We start from the raw sequence: 17,775 nt of genomic DNA, 5'->3' as shown, positions 1-17,775 counted from the left end.
GTCGTGCGCTCCGCCCGGTGCCGCTCGCTGCCCCCCCGCCGCCGCTCCGCCGGCCCGGCCCGGCCCCGCAGCCGCCCCCATGGCGCTGGAACAGGCGCAGGTCGACGGCCCCGACCCGCCGCGCCTCTGCGAGCCCGGCCCCGCCGCGCCGGCCGGCAGGTGAGGGGGGGCCCGGAGCGGCGGCGGCGGGATGGGGCGGGGATGGAGCCGGGAACGGAGATGGGAATGGAGCGGGAATGGGGCCGGAATGGAGCGGGGATAGAGCCGGGATGGAGCGGGGATGGAGCTGGGAATGGAGCCGGGATGGAGCGGGAATGGAGCTGGGATGGAGCGGGAACGGAGATGGGATGGAGCGGGAATGGAGCTGGGATGGAGCGGGAATGGGGCCGGGATGGAGCGGGGATGGAGCGGGAACGGAGATGGGATGGAGCGGGAATGGAGCTGGGATGGAGCGGGAATGGGGCCGGGATGGAGCGGGAATGGAGCCGGGATGGAGCGGGAATGGGGCCGGGATGGAGCGGGAATGGAGGTGAGATGGTGCCGGGATGGGGCGGGGATGGAGCGGGAACGGAGGCGGGATGGATCCGGGATGGAGCGGGGATGGAGCCGGGATGGAGGCAGCATGGTGCCGGGATGGTGCCGGGATGGAGCGGGGATGGAGCCGCGATGCGGCCCCGGGATGCAGCGCTGAGCCGTGTCCCCGTTCCCCGCAGCGGGAGCCCGCTGTCCGGCCCGGAGAGCCCCGGCGGGGACGCGGAGCCCGCGGCCGCCCCCAGCCCCGGTGGCGATGCGGAGCCCGGGGCCGGCGGCGCGGAGGCCGCGGGGCAGAGCGGAGCGGCGGCCGAGGAGCCCCAGGAGGAGGCGGCCCCGGCCCGGCCGTCGCAGAACATCGCGGTGCAGGTGGGTGCAGCTCCCCGGCGCTCGCCGCGTTTGTGGTGTGCGGCCCCAGCGGCCCGAAGGGCTCCTGTAGAACCCGGGGGACAAAGAACTGAATAAGTCGAGACTGGGGGGTAAAACACATCCATACCCGCAGCTTTGCAGCCGCTGCTGTCTGCCCAGGCCTCCGCTTTGTATAGTCTTCAATTAATCTTTAATTAAAATTCGACCCTAACGAGGCCACACCTGGAGTGCTGTGCTCAGGTCTGGGCTCCTCACTCCAAGGAAGACAAGGAACTACTGAAGCAGGGTCCAGCAGAGGCTGCGAAGATAATGAAGGGTTTGCAGCATCTCTCTTGTAAAGAGAGACTGCAGGAACTGGGCATGGGTGGTCTAGACAAGACTGAGAGGAGATCTCATTAATGCATATAAATATCTCCTGGGGCTGTCAGAGGATGGTGGCAGATTCTATTTGTTGGTGCCCAGCTATAGGGTGAGGAACAATGGCCATCTACTAAAATGATAAGTTTAATCTCAATATGACAGAGATCTCCTTTCTGTGGAGGGTGGCAGAGCCCTGGAGCAGGTGCCCAGGGAGGGTCTGGAGTCCCTCTGTGCTCACTGCAGGGGCTGATCTCCATCATCTCCCTTCACAGACCGACTTCAAGGCGGCTGATGCAGATGTGAACACGGACCAGGACATTGAGAAGAACTTGGTGAGTATCAAAGCCCTGAGCTCTGCCATTCACACTCCCAGCCAAAGGAGCTGCAGCTGTTCTTCCCACTTTTGTCATGTCCAAATAGAATCACAGAACCACTGTGGTTGGAAAAGACCTCCTAGACCATGAAATACCAGCCTTGAAGTCCTTAAGCTGTCCTTGTTACAGAGGAGTTTTGCTCTCCCTGCAGGACAAGATGATGTCTGAGCGGGCCTTGCTGAAGGAGCGCTACCAGGAGGTCCTGGACAAACAGAGGCAGGTGGAGAATCAGCTGCAGGTCCAGCTTAAGCAGCTCCAGCAGCGCAGGGAAGAGGAGATGAAAAACCACCAGGTATTTGGTGAAGAGCTGTTTTTGTTTAAACTATGCTGAAGTTAATTTTAAAACCTTTGTGAAGAGGCAGGAGAATCTGCAGTCCAGAGCATCAGTCTCCTGAGTTTCCTCTTGATAATCAATTTATATCTTGACTGGATCTGGTAAAAAAAAAGAGTTTGCTGTGTAATCTCATTAATCAATTAATCTGAAAAAATAACGGATTTTAAATCAAAACCATGGCCTGGTAATTTTGCTCTGTATCTGTGTGATGTTTCTTTTACTCCAGGAGATCCTGAAAGCGATTCAGGATGTTACGATCAAGCGAGAAGAGACTAAGAAAAAGATGGAGAAAGAAAAGAAAGAATTCCTGCAGAAAGAGCAGGATCTCAAAGCTGAAATTGAGAAACTCTGTGAGAAAGGCAGAAGGTATTTGTACGGGAAAGGAAGTGTTTATTTTTGGAGAAGGAGGCCTTGCTTAACCATGATATAAACCTGATGGACCAAAGAGCTTTAAGCTTTTAGAAAGCACCAAGTATTTAGGTCAGACCTGTATATGGATGAATTCAGGATAGGCCCTGTATTTGACTTGGCATTTTTATGGAGGTCTGGTTTTTATTCTGGGGGCTCGGCGATGTTTTGGGTAAAACTCCTCCAGGGATGGCTCCAAGTGCTCAGCCCTTTTCCCCCAGGTGACCATGGCAGAGCACGTGCTGGGGGAGCAGCACAGCTGCCTGCAGCCAGCCTGGTTCTGTGCCACAGCCTTTGTGCAGTGTCATGAGACAGCAAGATCTGTGCTCCAGAGGCTGCTGGCGGCTGTTCTCCCACACACATCGCAGGGAGCCAGCCCCAGCCTGTGCTGTGTGCTGGGGCCTGGGGATGTTTCAGTGTGGGCCCTGCCCTGCTGGGATTCCAGCTGTGCTGTCCCTTTCCTCCCGTGCAGGTTGCTGAAGGAGCAGGAGGAGAAGGAAAACAAGATTGCCTCTCTGATCGCAGAGCAGTCGGATGAGAAGTAAGGCTCCTACTCTTCACCTGGTTATTGCTGCCCAATGCACTGTTCCTTCCTGTCATTTTGCCTCAGAGTGAATCCCATGCTCTTGGTCAGGACAGAGGAGAAACAATGATCCAGCAGTGCTGGCCAGTTACATGCTCTAGAGGTTTTATCTCCTCTTTCAGCATCAGGATTCTGGATTAAATCTTCTTTGATCCCAGTCACAAGCAGACTCCTGGATACTTGTGACATAAAGATCCCGTAAGATTAGAGGTTGTGCTTGGTGGATTGACTCAGCTTGTAACTGCTACTTCTAATTTAATTTCCCCAGAATTAGGGCAGACTGATTTCCCTGTCTGCTCCCAGAAGCTGTCCAGATGAACTCTGGCACGCTCGGCTATTTAAAGCTGGGTGGGGATGCTCCAGATCTGGGTGTTCCCAAAGCACAGGTGGAAATGCCCAGCTTTAAACGTCTCCAGGATCAGAACTGTAGCTCTGCCTGCTGCTGGGGTTGATTCCCAGTTCAGATCTTCCCTGGGGTTGGACTGGATGTTGCTGAGGGGAATTCCCCTCATTTGGCCCAGCGTGTTTGCACACTGCTTGTTTGCGTGCTCTGGACCAGCTCACTGCTGGGACAGTGACTCACACAGCCCAGGGACCTGGGGCTGGTCTCATGGTCTGGAGACTGCTGATCTTCCGTGGTTCTACCCCATCCAGAGCTCCTGAGATCCATCCCTTTGTGGCCATTCCTGTGCCTGAGCCTAAGGACACTCGTTCTGTTCTGTGTGCAGGCAGCTGTGGGAGATGGAGCTGGACAAGCTGAAGAACCAGCACAATGAAATCAATAGGAACATTCTTGAGGAGACAGAACGGGCCTGGAAAGCAGAGGTGAGCAGCTGACTTCTTCCCTGCAGAGTGGTTGGTTTGAGATTCCAGATGGTTAATGGACAGTTCTGTGAAATTTGGAGCAGTTGAAGACAAGGTCAAGTCCCACTTTGTGGGATAAGAGGAAAGATGAGCAAGTATCAGAGCAGTGAGCATTAGTGGGGAGCAGTGCCCAGTGCCTGGTCTGGCAGCAAGGAACAGGAGTACAAAACCTGAGCCTCTCTCCACAGATCCTGTCCCTGGAGAGCCGGAAGGAGCTGCTGGTGTTGAAATTAGAAGAAGCAGAAAAAGAAGCAGAGCTACACCTCACCTACCTCAAGTAAGTCTGTGTCGTGTCAGAAGTGGCAGAGAGGGTCACTCAGGTGTCCCCGTGTCCCATCTCCTCTTCCTGATTACGTTGGAGGTTGGACTGGAATAGTTCAGGATTTCCTGTGGTTTTCTTACTGGATCAATGTGGTTCAATAATGTCACGCAGCAAGGGGATGTGGGGCTGTGCTTATCCCCTGTCACTGTTCATCTGCCACTGCTCTTGGCTGTGGTGTCCCTGTGTGTCCCCAGATCAGTCCCTCTCCCCTGTGGGCTGCCTTACTCGGGGGTGAGCCCTTCCCACCCCACTGGAGGAGGGGAAGCCAGGAGGGTGTGGAGGGGTTCCTTGCTCCCACTTTGCCGCCAGTGAGAGCACAGTTGCAAGTGGGAAAGTTCAGCTGTGCTTGCAGGTCTGCGCCGCCCACGCTGGAGACCATGAGGCCAAAGCAGGAGTGGGAGATGAGGCTGAACAGGATACGAATGACCAAGCAAAGTGTCCGAGTAAGTTCCTGCTGACCTCTCCCAGCCCAGCAGTGAGCAGGTCTGCACATACATAGTGTTTCTCCCTTCAGCTCCTCTTCCATTCTTCTGTGAACCCAAACAGTGCCACTTTAGGGCCTGCCACCCCCTGGCTTAGAATGCCCCAGACTTGCTCAGGTCTGATAAATGTGCCCGTTTTCTTCCCTCTCTCCTAGGATCAGTTCAACGACCACATCCAGATGGTGAGGAATGGCACAAAGCTGAGCAGCCTCCCCCAGATCCCGACGCCGACGCTGCCTCCTCCGCCTTCAGAAGTGAGTGCCTCTCCAGCCCCAGCACGGGCATTCCGTGCTGCCAGGCCCTGGCACAGCCTGCCTGGTGCTGTGCATGTGTGGGATGGCCCATTCCCTGTCTGGGCTTACTAGAGAGGAGGGGAAGTGTCTCCTTCCCTTTCCAGCTGCCAGTTCCTGCAGCTCCCTCCTTGTTGGCCGCAGAAAAGGGCACTCGTCTCTGCTTCCAGGTGGTCTTACTCTAACCAGCTTTTCCCTCTTGCCCTGTTTCTCTTTCTCAGACAGATTTCATGCTGACGGCATTCCAGCCCAGCCCATCCCTGACTCCCAGGCTCCCGTTCCCCATCGGGCCCGTCCCCGTCCCCATGGTCATGCCGAGCGCCGATCCTCGGGCGCTCTCCTTCCCCCTGCTCAACCCCGCCATGTCCAGGCCCAACCAGCCCTCCCCACCCCTGCCAGCTTCCCAAGGGAGGAACAGCCCTGTGGTGGCCTCGCTGATGGGCACACACAGCCCCCACATGCCCCCCGCTGCCTCCATCCCTCCTCCTCCCGGCCTGGGCGCCGTCAGCGTGGCCCCCGAGTTCCCCCGGCCGCAGCCGGCCGACAAGCTGGAGAAGCTGCTGGAGAAGCTGCTCACTCGCTTTCCACAGTGCAACAAGTAAGGGTTTGGTGGTGGTTTTTTTGGGGGGGGAAAGGGCTTGTGCATAGAATGGGAGCTGGGGTCAGGGGAAGGGGGCTGATGGTGTGAGTGAGGCAGGCAGAGGTGGTGGTCTCTGTCAGGTTTGCTGCAGTGCTGGGGATCATTGGGATCTTTGAAGGACAGCAGGGATATCTGTGCACAGTCAGCCTGTCTCTGGGGGTCCCTTGCTCTTTGCCCAGTGTTTCGGGGAGAGAAGCTCCTCAGCCAGTGACTCCCCTCACCTGGAAGATGGAGGGGAAGCACACGGCTTCCCCCAGGCAATGGTGGCTGAGGGATCCCAGGCTGTGAGGACTGAGAACTCTAAGCAGGCTGCTGTCCACGCAGGGCCCAGCTGACCAACATCCTGCAGCAGATCAAGACTGCCCGCAGGACCATGGCCGGGCTGACCATGGAGGAGCTGAACCAGCTGGTGGCAGCCAAGCTGGCGGAGCAGCAGGAGCGGGCAGCGGCCGGCGCTCAGGTGGGCCAGCGTGGGGGCTGCTGGAAGGGGGGCCTGGGGAGCAGGGAGAGCTGCCCCTCCTCCCTGCATCCCCACAGAGCTTGGGATGTGCGTCAGGGCTGTCCCCTGGGTTCCCCGTGCTGCCGACTGCAGCGTAACCAGGGAACGCTTTTTCCCCGAGGTGACTCGGGGTGACTCCTCTGTCCTTTCCTCTGGGGCTCTTCTGATGTGCCTCCTCTGCCTTGCTGCAGCCTCTGGGCCGGATCAGGGCCCCCATGTTCTCTGCTCCACTGCCTCAGATCAGCACCCCCATGTTCCTGCCCCCGGCCCAGGTGGCGTACCCGGGGACAGCGTCACACGTAAGGCTGCTTGGCTCCCCTGGGAGCGGGGAGGGTGTGGGATGTGTGTGCCTGAAGGGATGAGTCTGGGGAGCTGGGAGCTCCCCACAGCTGCCTGGGCTGCTGAGGGGAAGGGGTGCACTGGGGGCACAGATCCTTTGTGTTTCACGTTGGAACAGAGAGACACCAGACGTGATGGTGGCTCTCGGGGTGTGATGGCTGTGGGCAGGGAGGGGACTGGGCAGCCTGTGGTGTCAGGCTGCAGCTGAATCTGTGATCAGAGCCGTGTGTCTGACTTCCCTGCCTGCTCCTCTCTTTCCCTCTCTCCCATCCCAGACCCCAGCTGCCTGTAAGCTGTGTCTGATGTGCCAGAAGCTCGTGCAGCCTGGTGACCTTCACCCCATGGCCTGCTCACATGTGCTGCACAAGGAGGTGAGTGTCTTCTGCTGCTCGGGGCCTCCTCCTGGTCCTCCCAAGTGACCCTTCCCGAGTCCTTGTTGTCCTGACGCCTTGCCAGGAGAAGGGTACGATCAATAAACAGCTTCCCTGCATCCTGTCATCCCATCCTTTCTGTACTCTTGGCTGGGCCACCCTGCGTGGTGCTGGCTTTAGGAACAGGCTGCCCTTGTGTCCCTGAGCCTGTGCTGTGTCCGTGAGGGTTAGACACTGGAGCAGGACAGTCTGGAGGGATCTGGAGCACGGGGTGAGGGGAGAGCTGCCACTGCTGCTCAGGTGTCTGGGCTGGGGATGCCACACAGGAGCTCTTGGGAAGAGGAGACTTTTCCTATCCCGTGGGTCTGCCAGGGGGTCACCTGTGTGGACAACTCCCCGATCCCAACACCTCTGGGGCCTCCAGCAGTGGCCTCTCAAGGAAATGGAATGTTGAGGAGGGCCTGACAGTCCTGCAAGGGTGACAAGGGCTCCTTCCTCATGGTGACCTTGTGATGGAGGCTGCGAGGGCCAAAGGAAACCATCCCTGAAGCGAGAGTTGTGGACAATGGTGGCACCTTTGGGTTGGGCCAGTGGCTCTTGACTAATTCTCTCTTTCCAGTGCATCAAATTCTGGGCACAAACCAACACGAATGACACTTGCCCCTTTTGCCCAAGCCTCAAATGACGGCTGCTGGGACAACGTGGGCCCCCAGGAGGAGTTGCTGTGAATAGACAGGATCAGTTCTAAGATTTCTACAGTTCTATATTTATACGATCATGTATACACATGTACATTTTTATTATATAGGTAATGTGTGTATAGAAAGTCTGTAAACATACAAATTCATAAATAAAGTGTGTATATTATGCAGTGATTTTGCTGCAGCTCCTCATTTCTTGGCCTTGCTGGCTTCTTCCAAATGAGGGTCAGCATTCCCTGCCTGCTGGGAACTGCCTCAGCCACCTCTTCCCACTTGGATCCCACAGCTCCTTTCCTAGGGCCATTCCTCAGGAGCAGATGCCTCACCACCCCCACGTCCCTGCCAGTCATCACCTGGTTTTTTTTTCCCCCTTTTGCCAATGAACAAGGTGCAGATAAAAGAGCCAATTTTTCGTGGTCATTTTTTTTTTAATGTCATAATAATTTACCGTGTTAACATTCATTGTTCTTACATAGACACTGGGTTACAGAGTACTGGAGCCTCCAGCGACAGCCCGTGGTCCCATCCTGTCCCATCCCCTGCTGTCACCGGGCCCTGGGGAGGGAGCAGACGGACACGGCTGCGCTGCAGCTCAGGAGAAACCAACCTGTCACAAAATTCCTGCGTTCCCCTCTCCTGTACCTCCTCCCAAAGCGCGGGCTGACACGCCAACCCTTTTCTCCATGGATTTCGGTGGGATCGCGAGGTGCTCAGCACCACGGAAAAATCTTGCAATGACTCTCTTAAAAATCTCCCCCCTCCCTGCTTCCTGGCGGTCTGCGGCAGGAACGGGTGCTGAGCACCCCCGGGTGCTGAGCCCGCCGCAGGCCGGCTCCTCCGGCACGCACACACATGCTCGGGGCGTGTTTTAAGGCAGTGGTCCACAACAGAGTCTCTGGGGTCCTGGGCAGGCACGAGGGTGTGGGGAGAACGTTGCCCTCTCGCAGGGAGTGGCTGGATGTGGGTTTGGGGCGAGGTTTGGGGCCGGGGGGCTCCGTGGGAGCGCGGTGGGGGTCAGCAGGGGCAGTGTGGGGGCTGTTGTGGCAGTGCCCCGTGCGAGGGCTCCTATGCTGCCTGTTTCCTGGCTCCCTCGCTGCTTTCCCAGAGAAACGTTTGGGCTGCAGGATTTAGTTAACGAGCTTTATGCTCAGTGGTTTATGCTGTGGGTCCTCAGTCTTGTCCCTGCCTGACCCGGTGGCAGCTGCCAGCTTGGCCCTGGCACTGCAGGTATCCTCTCTTTGTTCATGGAGGAGTGAAGCCTTTTAATGGTGGAATCTCCGTGTTTGAGCTCTTTCCTATCCAGACAGGAAAGCCAGGGAATACAGCACTACCACTGCCTGCAAGGTCACGGTGTCTGCTCTGGGGAAGGGACGGTGACCCCGCAGCACGCAGAGGAGGGGCTGAACTCACACACTGGAAAATCCTCCCCGTGCTGCAGGGACACCACGAGGACAGAGGTGCCCCCTGTGCTCAGGGTCCTTTGGGCTTGTGAGCCCCTGCTCTGCGTGCTCCAGCCCTGCACCTCCTCCTCAAACCCTCACCATCACACGCTCCCACCAAACGTGGCTGCGGCGTGAGCCCTGGCCCTGCGCGGTGGCCGACGACTGAGCAGAAGGCTAAAAAGATTAAAAAAAACCCCAAAACAAAACAGGACTGACCCCTAATGTTGGAACAGTGGCTTTCAGGGCTGGAATTAAAAATAGAGATATATGGATATATTGTACAGGTGAGAGGCGGCCGTGGTCTGTACACGTGGGACCGGCTCTGTACACGCTCTCAACGCGCGGCTGCGCTACCAGTGACACGCTTTGTAAAACAAAAAAAAAAATAAAATAAATACAACCATGTGTTTAAAAAAACAATAAATGCTGCAGTTCCCGCAGCTGCCGCCTGTCCCCAGGATGCCAGGGTGTCTCTCAGCCAGGCCTGGAGGTGTGGAGTGAGCAGAGAGGAGCTGCTGTGCCGTGGGATGTGCCGGCAGTGAGTGGGGGGCTGCAGGGGGGGCCCAGGCTCCCCTATGGCTTTTGAAGGGCTGGGGAGCAGCCGGTGCCAGGGCTGGGAACTTCACTCCTGGCACTGGCTTCTGCATGGCAGCCGCTGCTGATGCTGGAAGCGAGGGCAGGGAGTTTCCCATCCCGTGTGGCCTGGGGACAGGATGGGTGCCTGCTCCTGCCTGCCCCAGGAGAGGATGGGTGCCTGCTCCTGCCTGCCCCAGGAGGATGCAGGGAGTCCCGGGGCTGGCAGCAGTGGGAGCAGAACTCGGGAAGGGAGGAAAATGCAGGGGAAATGTCAGAGTAAGCAGTGTATGGGCAGCAGGGTAGGAGGGAAAGCCCTGTCGGGGCAGCCCAGGCTGGCCCTGCAGGGCTGTCTCTGAACTGCCCGAGGCTGGAGGGCTCCAGGATGATTCCTGGAGTCTGGCTCAGTGCAGGGAGTCACGGGGGAAGCACAGCTGCAGCACAGCTCCCTACAAGAGAGCCTGGGCCAGCAGCTTCCTGGCGGGGTGATCTGGAAAGGGATGCACAGGGATGGAAGGGGACAGGGGATGGCTCATCAGCATCACTCCATCAAGCCAGGCAAGGCTGGGTGGGAGAGTCTGGGACAGCCCGTCGTGTCCTGGTGTTGGAGCACAGAAGTTGTCCCCAGCTCCTGGGACCAGGCTGCTGCACTCCCCCCTGCCCAGCAGCCACGCTCTTGCTGCAGGTCCCAGCTGAATGGAGCTCGGGCCTGGGGCTCCCCCGGCTGCTGCCCTGCCGGACACCGAGCCCCCAGGCGCCGGGGACAGGCTCTGAGCTCCCCACGCTGTCACCACACTCCAGCCCCCGGAGCAAGGCCCCTGCCCTGCTGCCTCACCTGCGGCCCCGGGGCTGTGCCCGCGCTCCGCCGTCACTTCAGCAAGGAGATGTCGTCGGCGAAGTCGTCGTGGTCCCGCCGCAGGCAGCGGAAGCAGCGCCACTGGAACACCATGAGGCAGAGGGGCAGCATGAAGAGGGCGCAGATGGCCGCCATGACGTAGGCGATGGTCATCAGCGTGGACTCGTCCGTCTGCGGGATGTTGTAGCCGCAGTCCTCCATGTTGGAGTGCAGGTGGGGCCCGTCCACCGCGGCCGTCCGGAACTCGTCGTGCACTGTGAGTGGAGGAGGCGGGCTCTGCTCACTGCTCACCATGTCCCCTGTGTCCCCCGTGTCCCCCCTGTCCCCAGCTCACCGTGGCAGGCGCTGACGGCGAAGCCGATGCGCTTGCGGGCGCGGTCGAACACCACGTAGAAGCCCTCCATGATGACGGCGCCCATGACGGTGCCGGTGGACGACTGGGAGATGGCAAACTTGTAGCAGTCGTCCTGAGAGGTGGCCACGTCCTCCACGGGGCGCAGGTATTGCTGCAGGGGGAGAGGAGCCCTCAGGGAAGGGGGCTCTCCTGCTCCCTGGGCCGGGTCTGGCCAGGACAACGCTCACCTGGGGCAGGATGGTGATCCGGAAGGACTGGTTGGTGGCCTCCCCCATCAGGTAGAGGGACAGGACCGGGAAGATGTGCCAGGGGGTGGTGCCAACCTGCCAGCAAACCAGCTGCTCCCCCAGCCAGAAGCCGTCTGGGAACTTCTCCGTCTACCAGAGGGAAAGGGAAGGTGAGCTGGACCAAGGAGACGTGCCAGGCTGGTGAGGGGCAGCCACACTGCCCACAGCCCTGGGCCACGCCCATGGGGAAGGGACGGGTTCCACTGACCGAAGATGCCGTTTTGATGGATTTCACAGCAGCCTCAAACACCTTCTTCGGCAGCCTGAGGTTGGTGGTCCCGCTGTCCACAATGCTCTTGTCGTAGTTGTACTGGGGGGCAGAAGAGGAGGAGTGACCCAGGTGCAGGACCCCAGTCCTGCTCCCCTCCCAGCTCCCTCTGACCAATGGTGGGTGCCTCCAGCGCCTGTGGGGAAGGTCCAGCACCGCTCACCTCTTTGCAGTCCATGTTCAGGTCCTGCCCGTTGACCTCCAGCTTGACGATGATGACCTCGTAGTACCACTCCTTGCGGATGGGCGTGTACCAGATGTCCCCCACGTACAGCGAGCGGTCGATGCCACCGATGATCTGCAGGGGGGACACAAGGGCGCTGCCACCAGGCGCTGGCAGTGCCACGAGGGAGCCCCCCAGCCACCTGTGGAGTGCTCACCATGCTGCCTCCCACCGAGGCCACGGCCTCTGTCTCGTTGGGAGAGAAGCCTGTCCCACACAGCTGCAGGGAGAAGATGTTGGGCACCCGCGTCTGCTTCACCAGGGAGTCAAAGAAAGGCTCCAGGCTGTCGTCAGGCTGGTGGGAGGAGAAAGCAGAGGCAGGACAGGGATGTGTCAGTGCTGTCCCCTCCTCAGGAACTCTCTGTGCCCAGGGACTTCCCCTCAACAGCACTGCTGTGCCCCAGGGACAAACAGGGACAACGGAAAAAAGACAACTGAAGCGTTTCTGTGCACACATCCAGGACTCAGCCAGGAACTCACCCGGGCAATCTCGGCATACGCCAGCCCCAGGATCCCCTCCCAGTTGGAGCCGTTGATGAAGAATTTGTCAGACTCCGTGATGGCAGCGATGTTGGCCCTGACAGTGACGTTGGGGCCGTGGGGAATGGTGACAAGGTCAGTGCCCAGCTCCCCTTCCCACTTGCCCTGGTGTAGGGCACGTACACCCCCTTCCGCAGGTCACGGTAGGTGCTGGACCTGCAGTGGTGGCAAAGGGACAAGTCAGACCAGCAGGGTTTCCATGGATCCAGCCACTCCAGAGGCCAGGTTATACCTGCAGGGTCTGGCCACACCTCCAGCAAGGAGACTCAGTGTGCCTGAGTGGCTGGTGCTCTGTGTCCCCCAGAATACTCACAGCTGCCGCTGGTAGTATCTCCGGAGGAAGGGGTGTGGTGCAGCTCCACAGCAAAGTTACTGCTCCCTGTGTCCACCAGGATATTCAGCTGGAGGAGAGACAGGAAGGCTCATGAGTGCAGCTTTGTTGTGCCCAGAGAGGAGAGAAGGAGGTGGTGGAGCAGGAGGCAGCGACATCAGGGAGTTGCACAAAAAGCAAACATAATCCAGTGCTGTGCAAACAGAGCATGAAACTCCTCGCTCAGCACGGCCTGGCCTCAGCCCCCAGCCCTACAGGCAGGATTTGGGGAAGCACCTGGCAGGTGCCATGGGGCCGGAGAGAAGCAGCAGCCACACAGGGCGCACAGGTTCTCCTTGCCAGGAAGCAGATTTGCTGGCACAAGCCGGGGGAAGGATCGCCGGTGGGCAGCCCCCGCAGATCCCTGTGCCCGCTAATCGCCACCCATCTGCCGAGCCCTGCTCCTGATTCATTCCTGCCTGGGCAGGATTACCAGGTTTGGCAAACATCCCACTGGCAGGGCCAGGAGCGGGCCAGCCAGACCCTGCCCTCAGCTGACCCGTGCCTGGGATTGCCGGGGCGGGATTGCTGGGGTGGGATTGCTGGGGTGGGATTGCCGGGGCGGGATTGCCGGGGTGGGATTGCCGGGGTGGGATGGGTGAGGTGGGATTGCTGGGGTGGGATTGCCGGGGCAGGATTGCCGGGGCGGGATGGGTGAGGTGGGATTGCTGGGGTGGGATTGCCGGGGTGGGATGGGTGAGGTGGGATTGGCTGGGTGGGAACAGGGCAGTCGGAGCCTCCTGGCTTTGCTGGGCAGCAGAGCTCAGGGTGAGTGAGCCCTGGCCCAGAACCAGGAGCTGCTTCACAGCACCAGCCCGGGCAGCAGCACTGGGGCTCTGGCCCTTAATCTGTGGAGTCAGAGGGAGAGGAAGGAGGTTAATGCGCTTGTGTTAATCGCAGGAGCACCGGCTGCAGCTCCCTGACAGGGGCTGGCATGTCCTGAGTGCCCCAGCTCCTCCTCCCTGCCAAGGGGAACGTTTCAGGCCGTGGGTAAAGACCAGAGCAGCACGTTCACCCCGCAGTACCGACCCTGGGTGGGTGCCAGCTCAGCAGCCACCGCACAGCCTGGCAACCCTGCACCTGAGCCACTCCCAGGGCTGCTCCTGGTGCTGTGGGTGGGTCATTAGGGGCCACCTGCTCCACACAGCTCATCTCCAATCCCCAGGGCACCCAGAGGAGACTGCTTTCCCTGGAGAAGGACCTGCTGAGCTGACGCTGCAGGGAGAGGAGGCAGGGAGGGCTTGTACTCTCACAGGCTCCATCCTGCTGAAGGGGTCACGCACAAGACCCACGTGGAGAGGACCCAGATCCTCGAGACTCAGCCCCGCCATCCATTCAGGCCAGGACACGGCACGTGAACTGGCGAGGCCAAGACATGTGTGGCAGGGATGCTGCCTGAAACCTGTCCCTGGAAGTGACAGCCCCTCCAGGCACCTCGGCAGCGGCGCTGGCTCTGTGCCACGCGTGTCCCCAGAGCTGTGCGCTGCTCCTGGGGCACCCAGCCTGTGCCATCTGTCCCAAAGCACCGGCTCCTGCTGCTCGGCTCACCCCTCTCCCCTGTGTGCTCATGAATCAGCCCGTTCTGGGAGCCAGGGAAACCAACACGCCTGGACACATGGAATGTGTGAGCAATCGGCTGCTGACGGTGACTTGGCAGCGCAGCACGGCTCAGAACCAAGATTAAAATAAAGGCCATACAGAAACCCCCTTGTCAGCATGGGGAAGGTGAAAGGAAAGGTGAGGAGATGGATCACCATCTCCCTGCTCCGTGTGAGCCTTTGGGAAGGATGCACACACCCCCCCGGGCAAACACGCTCCCAATTTCCTGCAGAGGCACAGCCAAACTCTTTCATATGAATCCTCTCATTCCAGCGCAAACGCCTGCAGGGATTTTGCTCCAGCACACACACACACACACACACGCACAGGCACCACGTTTTGCATTTGAAGCAATCCAAGGCTGGAAGATGCTGCCCAAAGGGTGACTGGCTCCGGAGTGCCTGGGAACAGGTGGTTCACACGGAAATTATCTGGCAGCTGCGACACGTGGCAGGCAGGAGATGATGAAATCACATTTAAACTAGATTTCAGAAATAATCTCCTCCCTTATTTTTTATTCTCCCCTAAACACACCCTGCCAGAGCAGGGAATAAATCCCAGGCACACAGGGACAACACAGTAGTGCTCCCAGAGATCCAACTTCCATGGCAGTGGTATCACTCCTCCGTCTACATCTTACTCCCATTGCTGTCTCCCAGCTCGCACACAGAGCACAGCACAGCGTGGGGAAAAGCCAGCCTTTATTTCAGAGCCTGTGTGGGTGCTGCTGTTCTGGCAGCACCCAAATGTGATGGCAGGCATGAGGGAATGTGGCCCTGTGCTGGGAGGAACCTGGAGCCTCCATCACCGAGCTCGACCCCCGGCCAGACTTGTTGCTGGTGACAACGGGATCAGGACGGGCACAAAAGGATTTGGCAGCGGGAAGCTCCCTGGTCTCATCCATGAAAGAGGGGAGGAGCTGGGTCGCCCTGTGCTGTGACTGGCACCTGGCCCTCAGCATTCCCTGTCCCCAGGGTGCAGGCACACGGTGCCACAGTGAGCTGGGCAGCATGTGAGGGATGCTGACAAAAAGATGGAGCAGGATCAGAGGCCGGTGACGCACCAACGCCTGCTCTGCTGCCCCGTGGGCTCCCTTCCCATCCAGGCCATCCATTTCCCTGCACTTCGCCTCCCAACTCCTGCGCAGCGACAGCCGTCACGAGGTCCCCGGGAAAACCGAGCTCTGCAGGATTTCTGGAGGATTTCTGGAGAATGTCTCCCGGCCGGGAGCAGCACACGGAGCCGGGAGCAGCTGCGCCCGGGGCTGTGCTGGCAGAACCGCCGAACACGGCTGGCCGTGGGCTCCCCGTGCCGGCATGTGCCCGCTCCAGGCGGGCAGCACGGGGCTGCGCTGCCACATCCCACCGGCTGCCGCCCACACCCCGCCAGCTCCGGCGGCATCCTTCGGCTGGGGAGCGGGGATGGAGCCATGGAGGCAGGGAGGGATGGAGCCATGGAGGCAGGGAGGGATGGAGCCATGGAGGCAGGGAGGGATGGAGGGATGCAGCCCGGCTCTCCCGCACGGAAAGGCACACGCAGCACCGGCCACCCCGCACGGAGCGCCCGGGCAGCCCTGGGAAGAGCTGGGGTCACCTTCGGCGAGCGCCTGCGGCCACTTTTAGGCAGCGGGGAAAGCATCACCGGAGCGACGAGAAGCAGGAACGCCGCCCGGGCCGTGCGGCGAGAGCCGGGCGAAGCCATGGTGACACCCGCAGCGCCTCCGCTCTGCGCCCCGCAGCCCCGCACCGGGCCACAGGGACAGCCGCAGCCCCCGGCGGTGCGGGGAACGCAGGGGACGAGGGAGATGCGGGGGATGCGAGAGACGCGCGCATCCCCTCCCACCTCACCTTCTGCGGAGGGCTGCCCACCGTCATCTCCACGTAGTACCCCTGCCCGGACTTGCCCCGCAGGTTGTCGATCATCTCCACGAAGCTGCCGGCGCCGTCGGGCTCGGCGTCCAGCGGCGCCCGGCGCTGTCGGAGCCCCGACGGCGGGGCCGCGCCGGCCCGCAGCGGCAGGCGGATGCGCGGCGGGGCCGGGAGGGCGCGCAGAACGCCCAGCCACAGCAGCAGCCAGGGCCAGGCGGGCGCCATGGCCGCGGGGAGCCCTCGGGGGAGGCGCTCAGCGGGCCCGCAGCGCCCCGCGCCTCGGCGGGGCGGCCGCGCCGGGGCGGGCGGGCGGCGCGGCGGCGGCGGGCATGGCGGCGCTCGGACCCGCCCCGGAAAGGCCGCCCGCCGGCGGAAGCGCTCACCGAGAGACCCGCCCCGGGCCTGCCCGGTGCCCCCCGCCCCTTCCCGGTCCCTCCCCGTCCCCGTGCCGCCGCCCCGCCCGGTGCCGCCCCGCCGGGACACACCGGGACACGCCGGGACTCGCCGGGACACACCGGGATGCGCCGCGGGCGGTACCCACGCGTCGCCATGACAACCGCGGCCCCCGGCGGCCCCGCCGCGGTGACGTCATGCATCCCGCCTCTCGGACGACCAATCGGAAGCCGAGCATCATCCCGCCGACCAATGGCGGGCAGGGGGCGGGCCCTGGCGCAGCTCCCCGGCTCCCGCGCTCGGGGTAACCGGCGGCGCCCGCGGAGCGTCGGCCGCGGCACCGGCGGCCGGGGACGGTCCCCACAGCAGCGCTGCACCCGGGCTCCGGCCCGAGGAGGCTCCCCTCGCTCAGCGGAGGCTGCGGGGAGCGGTTCCGGCCTCCCGCTCCCACGCGGGGTCTGCATCCTGCCTGTGCGTGTGTCGCGTGGGTGCTGTCGGGGTAAGGGCGAAAACGGCTTTTTCCCCCTATTTTTTAACCTGCGCTATTAACCGGAGCTGTTTGTCCTCCTTGCAAGCCGCGTTTATCTGTGGCTCCGGGCTGGCGCGGCGGCGGCTGCGCTGAGGCTTCGGTTCTCTTTGCGTAGAGCTGCAGAACGGTATTTTCCGTTGGAAAGGGCCTGAAAACCATCCAGCTCCACCCCCGTGCCGTGGGGAGGGCCGCCTTCCTCTGTCCCACCTTGCTCCGAGCCCCGTCCAACCTGGTCTTGAATACTCCCAGGGACGGGGCAGCCGCAGCCTCTCTGGGCGCTCTGTGCCAGGGTCTCGCCGCCCTCACAGGAAAGAATTCCCTCCACACATCTCACCTAAATCCTCCTCTTTTAGTTTAAAGCCGTTCCCTCTTGTCCCCATCTGTTATAGCTGCCCCTCAAGCACTGAAGTGTCGCACTAAGGTGTCCCCAAATGTGGCGAGGCAGAGTCTCCAGGAGAGGAGTGAGCCCGTAATTCACCCCCCAGTGCCAACGCCAGGGGTGGGAGACGGGGCTGAGATAGTTTTAGGAGAGGAAAATAGGAACAGAAAACCCCGAGTGAGTTGCTCACATCCAGATGCTCTGACTGGGGATTTTGGGAGGGGAGTGGCTCGAGCTCTGTGATGCTAGTTTGATTTGGACGTCCTGAGAATATCTTCACCTGGAAACTGCCAGGATTAGTTGCTGCTTCTGAGACTTACTTTACGTAAGAGTTATAAATCCAGGGTGGGCTGAGGACGCAGGGAGGTGAAGTGGCAGTGTCACAGGTGGTGGTGCTGCTCTGGGTGGTTATCACTGGGGGCACCTGGCAGGTACCACACCCCCCTGGGTCTCACCAGGAAAGCAGAGGAACGCTTTTTTGTGCTGACAATTGGGGGGAGAGGATTTAGGCTGAAATGTCTGACCTTGGCATCCAATTATGTGTTTGAGCAGCAGTTGTGGCCCCCCAGTGCTTGAGCTGGCCAAATGTGGCAACCCAGAGTCACAGGTGAGGATGTTTGGGGTGA

The 17,775-nt window shown here is 60.6% G+C and overlaps 2 protein-coding genes across 3 annotated transcripts; one reads left to right on the top strand and one right to left on the bottom strand.

Moving 5' to 3' along the window:
- The first annotated feature begins 64 nt into the window (after positions 1-64).
- On the top strand, positions 65-7,641 carry LOC136371132 (RING finger protein 214-like). 2 transcript variants are annotated; one of them, XM_066334999.1, is made up of 15 exons: positions 65-159; positions 714-900; positions 1,533-1,592; positions 1,786-1,926; positions 2,195-2,334; positions 2,849-2,917; positions 3,688-3,784; positions 4,012-4,100; positions 4,498-4,588; positions 4,783-4,881; positions 5,139-5,515; positions 5,882-6,017; positions 6,248-6,355; positions 6,671-6,766; positions 7,386-7,641. In XM_066334999.1, the coding sequence occupies exons 1-15, from the start codon at positions 80-82 to the stop codon at positions 7,449-7,451; spliced, it is 1,836 nt and encodes a 611-aa protein (XP_066191096.1). In that variant the 5' UTR covers positions 65-79; the 3' UTR covers positions 7,452-7,641. The 2 variants fall into 2 exon arrangements, with proteins under 2 accessions (XP_066191096.1, XP_066191095.1); XM_066334998.1 differs by having other exon boundaries at positions 4,486-4,588.
- A 2,687-nt stretch (positions 7,642-10,328) lies between these two features.
- LOC136371128 (beta-secretase 1-like) lies at positions 10,329-16,076 on the bottom strand. The gene is given in 11 exon segments (XM_066334994.1): positions 10,329-10,592; positions 10,673-10,844; positions 10,921-11,070; positions 11,189-11,290; positions 11,412-11,546; positions 11,629-11,766; positions 11,952-12,121; positions 12,124-12,167; positions 12,325-12,373; positions 12,376-12,412; positions 15,828-16,076. Coding segments are annotated over 11 exon segments (1,485 nt in total). The 5' UTR covers positions 16,074-16,076; the 3' UTR covers positions 10,329-10,350.
- Positions 16,077-17,775: the final 1,699 nt, after the last annotated feature.

The sequence above is a fragment of the Sylvia atricapilla genome, chromosome 23 (assembly GCF_009819655.1).
Source record: "Sylvia atricapilla isolate bSylAtr1 chromosome 23, bSylAtr1.pri, whole genome shotgun sequence".
NCBI lineage: Eukaryota > Metazoa > Chordata > Aves > Passeriformes > Sylviidae > Sylvia > Sylvia atricapilla.
The sequence above is the reverse complement of the archived record's forward strand: the minus strand, read 5'-3'. Positions and strand labels throughout refer to the sequence as shown.

Bases quoted from the DNA above. Each gene is read 5' to 3' on its own strand.
- LOC136371132 (XM_066334998.1), top strand. From the start codon at position 80: ATGGCGCTGGAACAGGCGCAGGTCGACGGCCCCGACCCGCCGCGCCTC. The intron at 901-1,532 runs GTGGGTGCAGCT...CTCCCTTCACAG, and splicing joins CGCAGAACATCGCGGTGCAG to ACCGACTTCAAGGCGGCTGA. The intron at 6,767-7,385 runs GTGAGTGTCTTC...CTCTCTTTCCAG, and splicing joins CACATGTGCTGCACAAGGAG to TGCATCAAATTCTGGGCACA.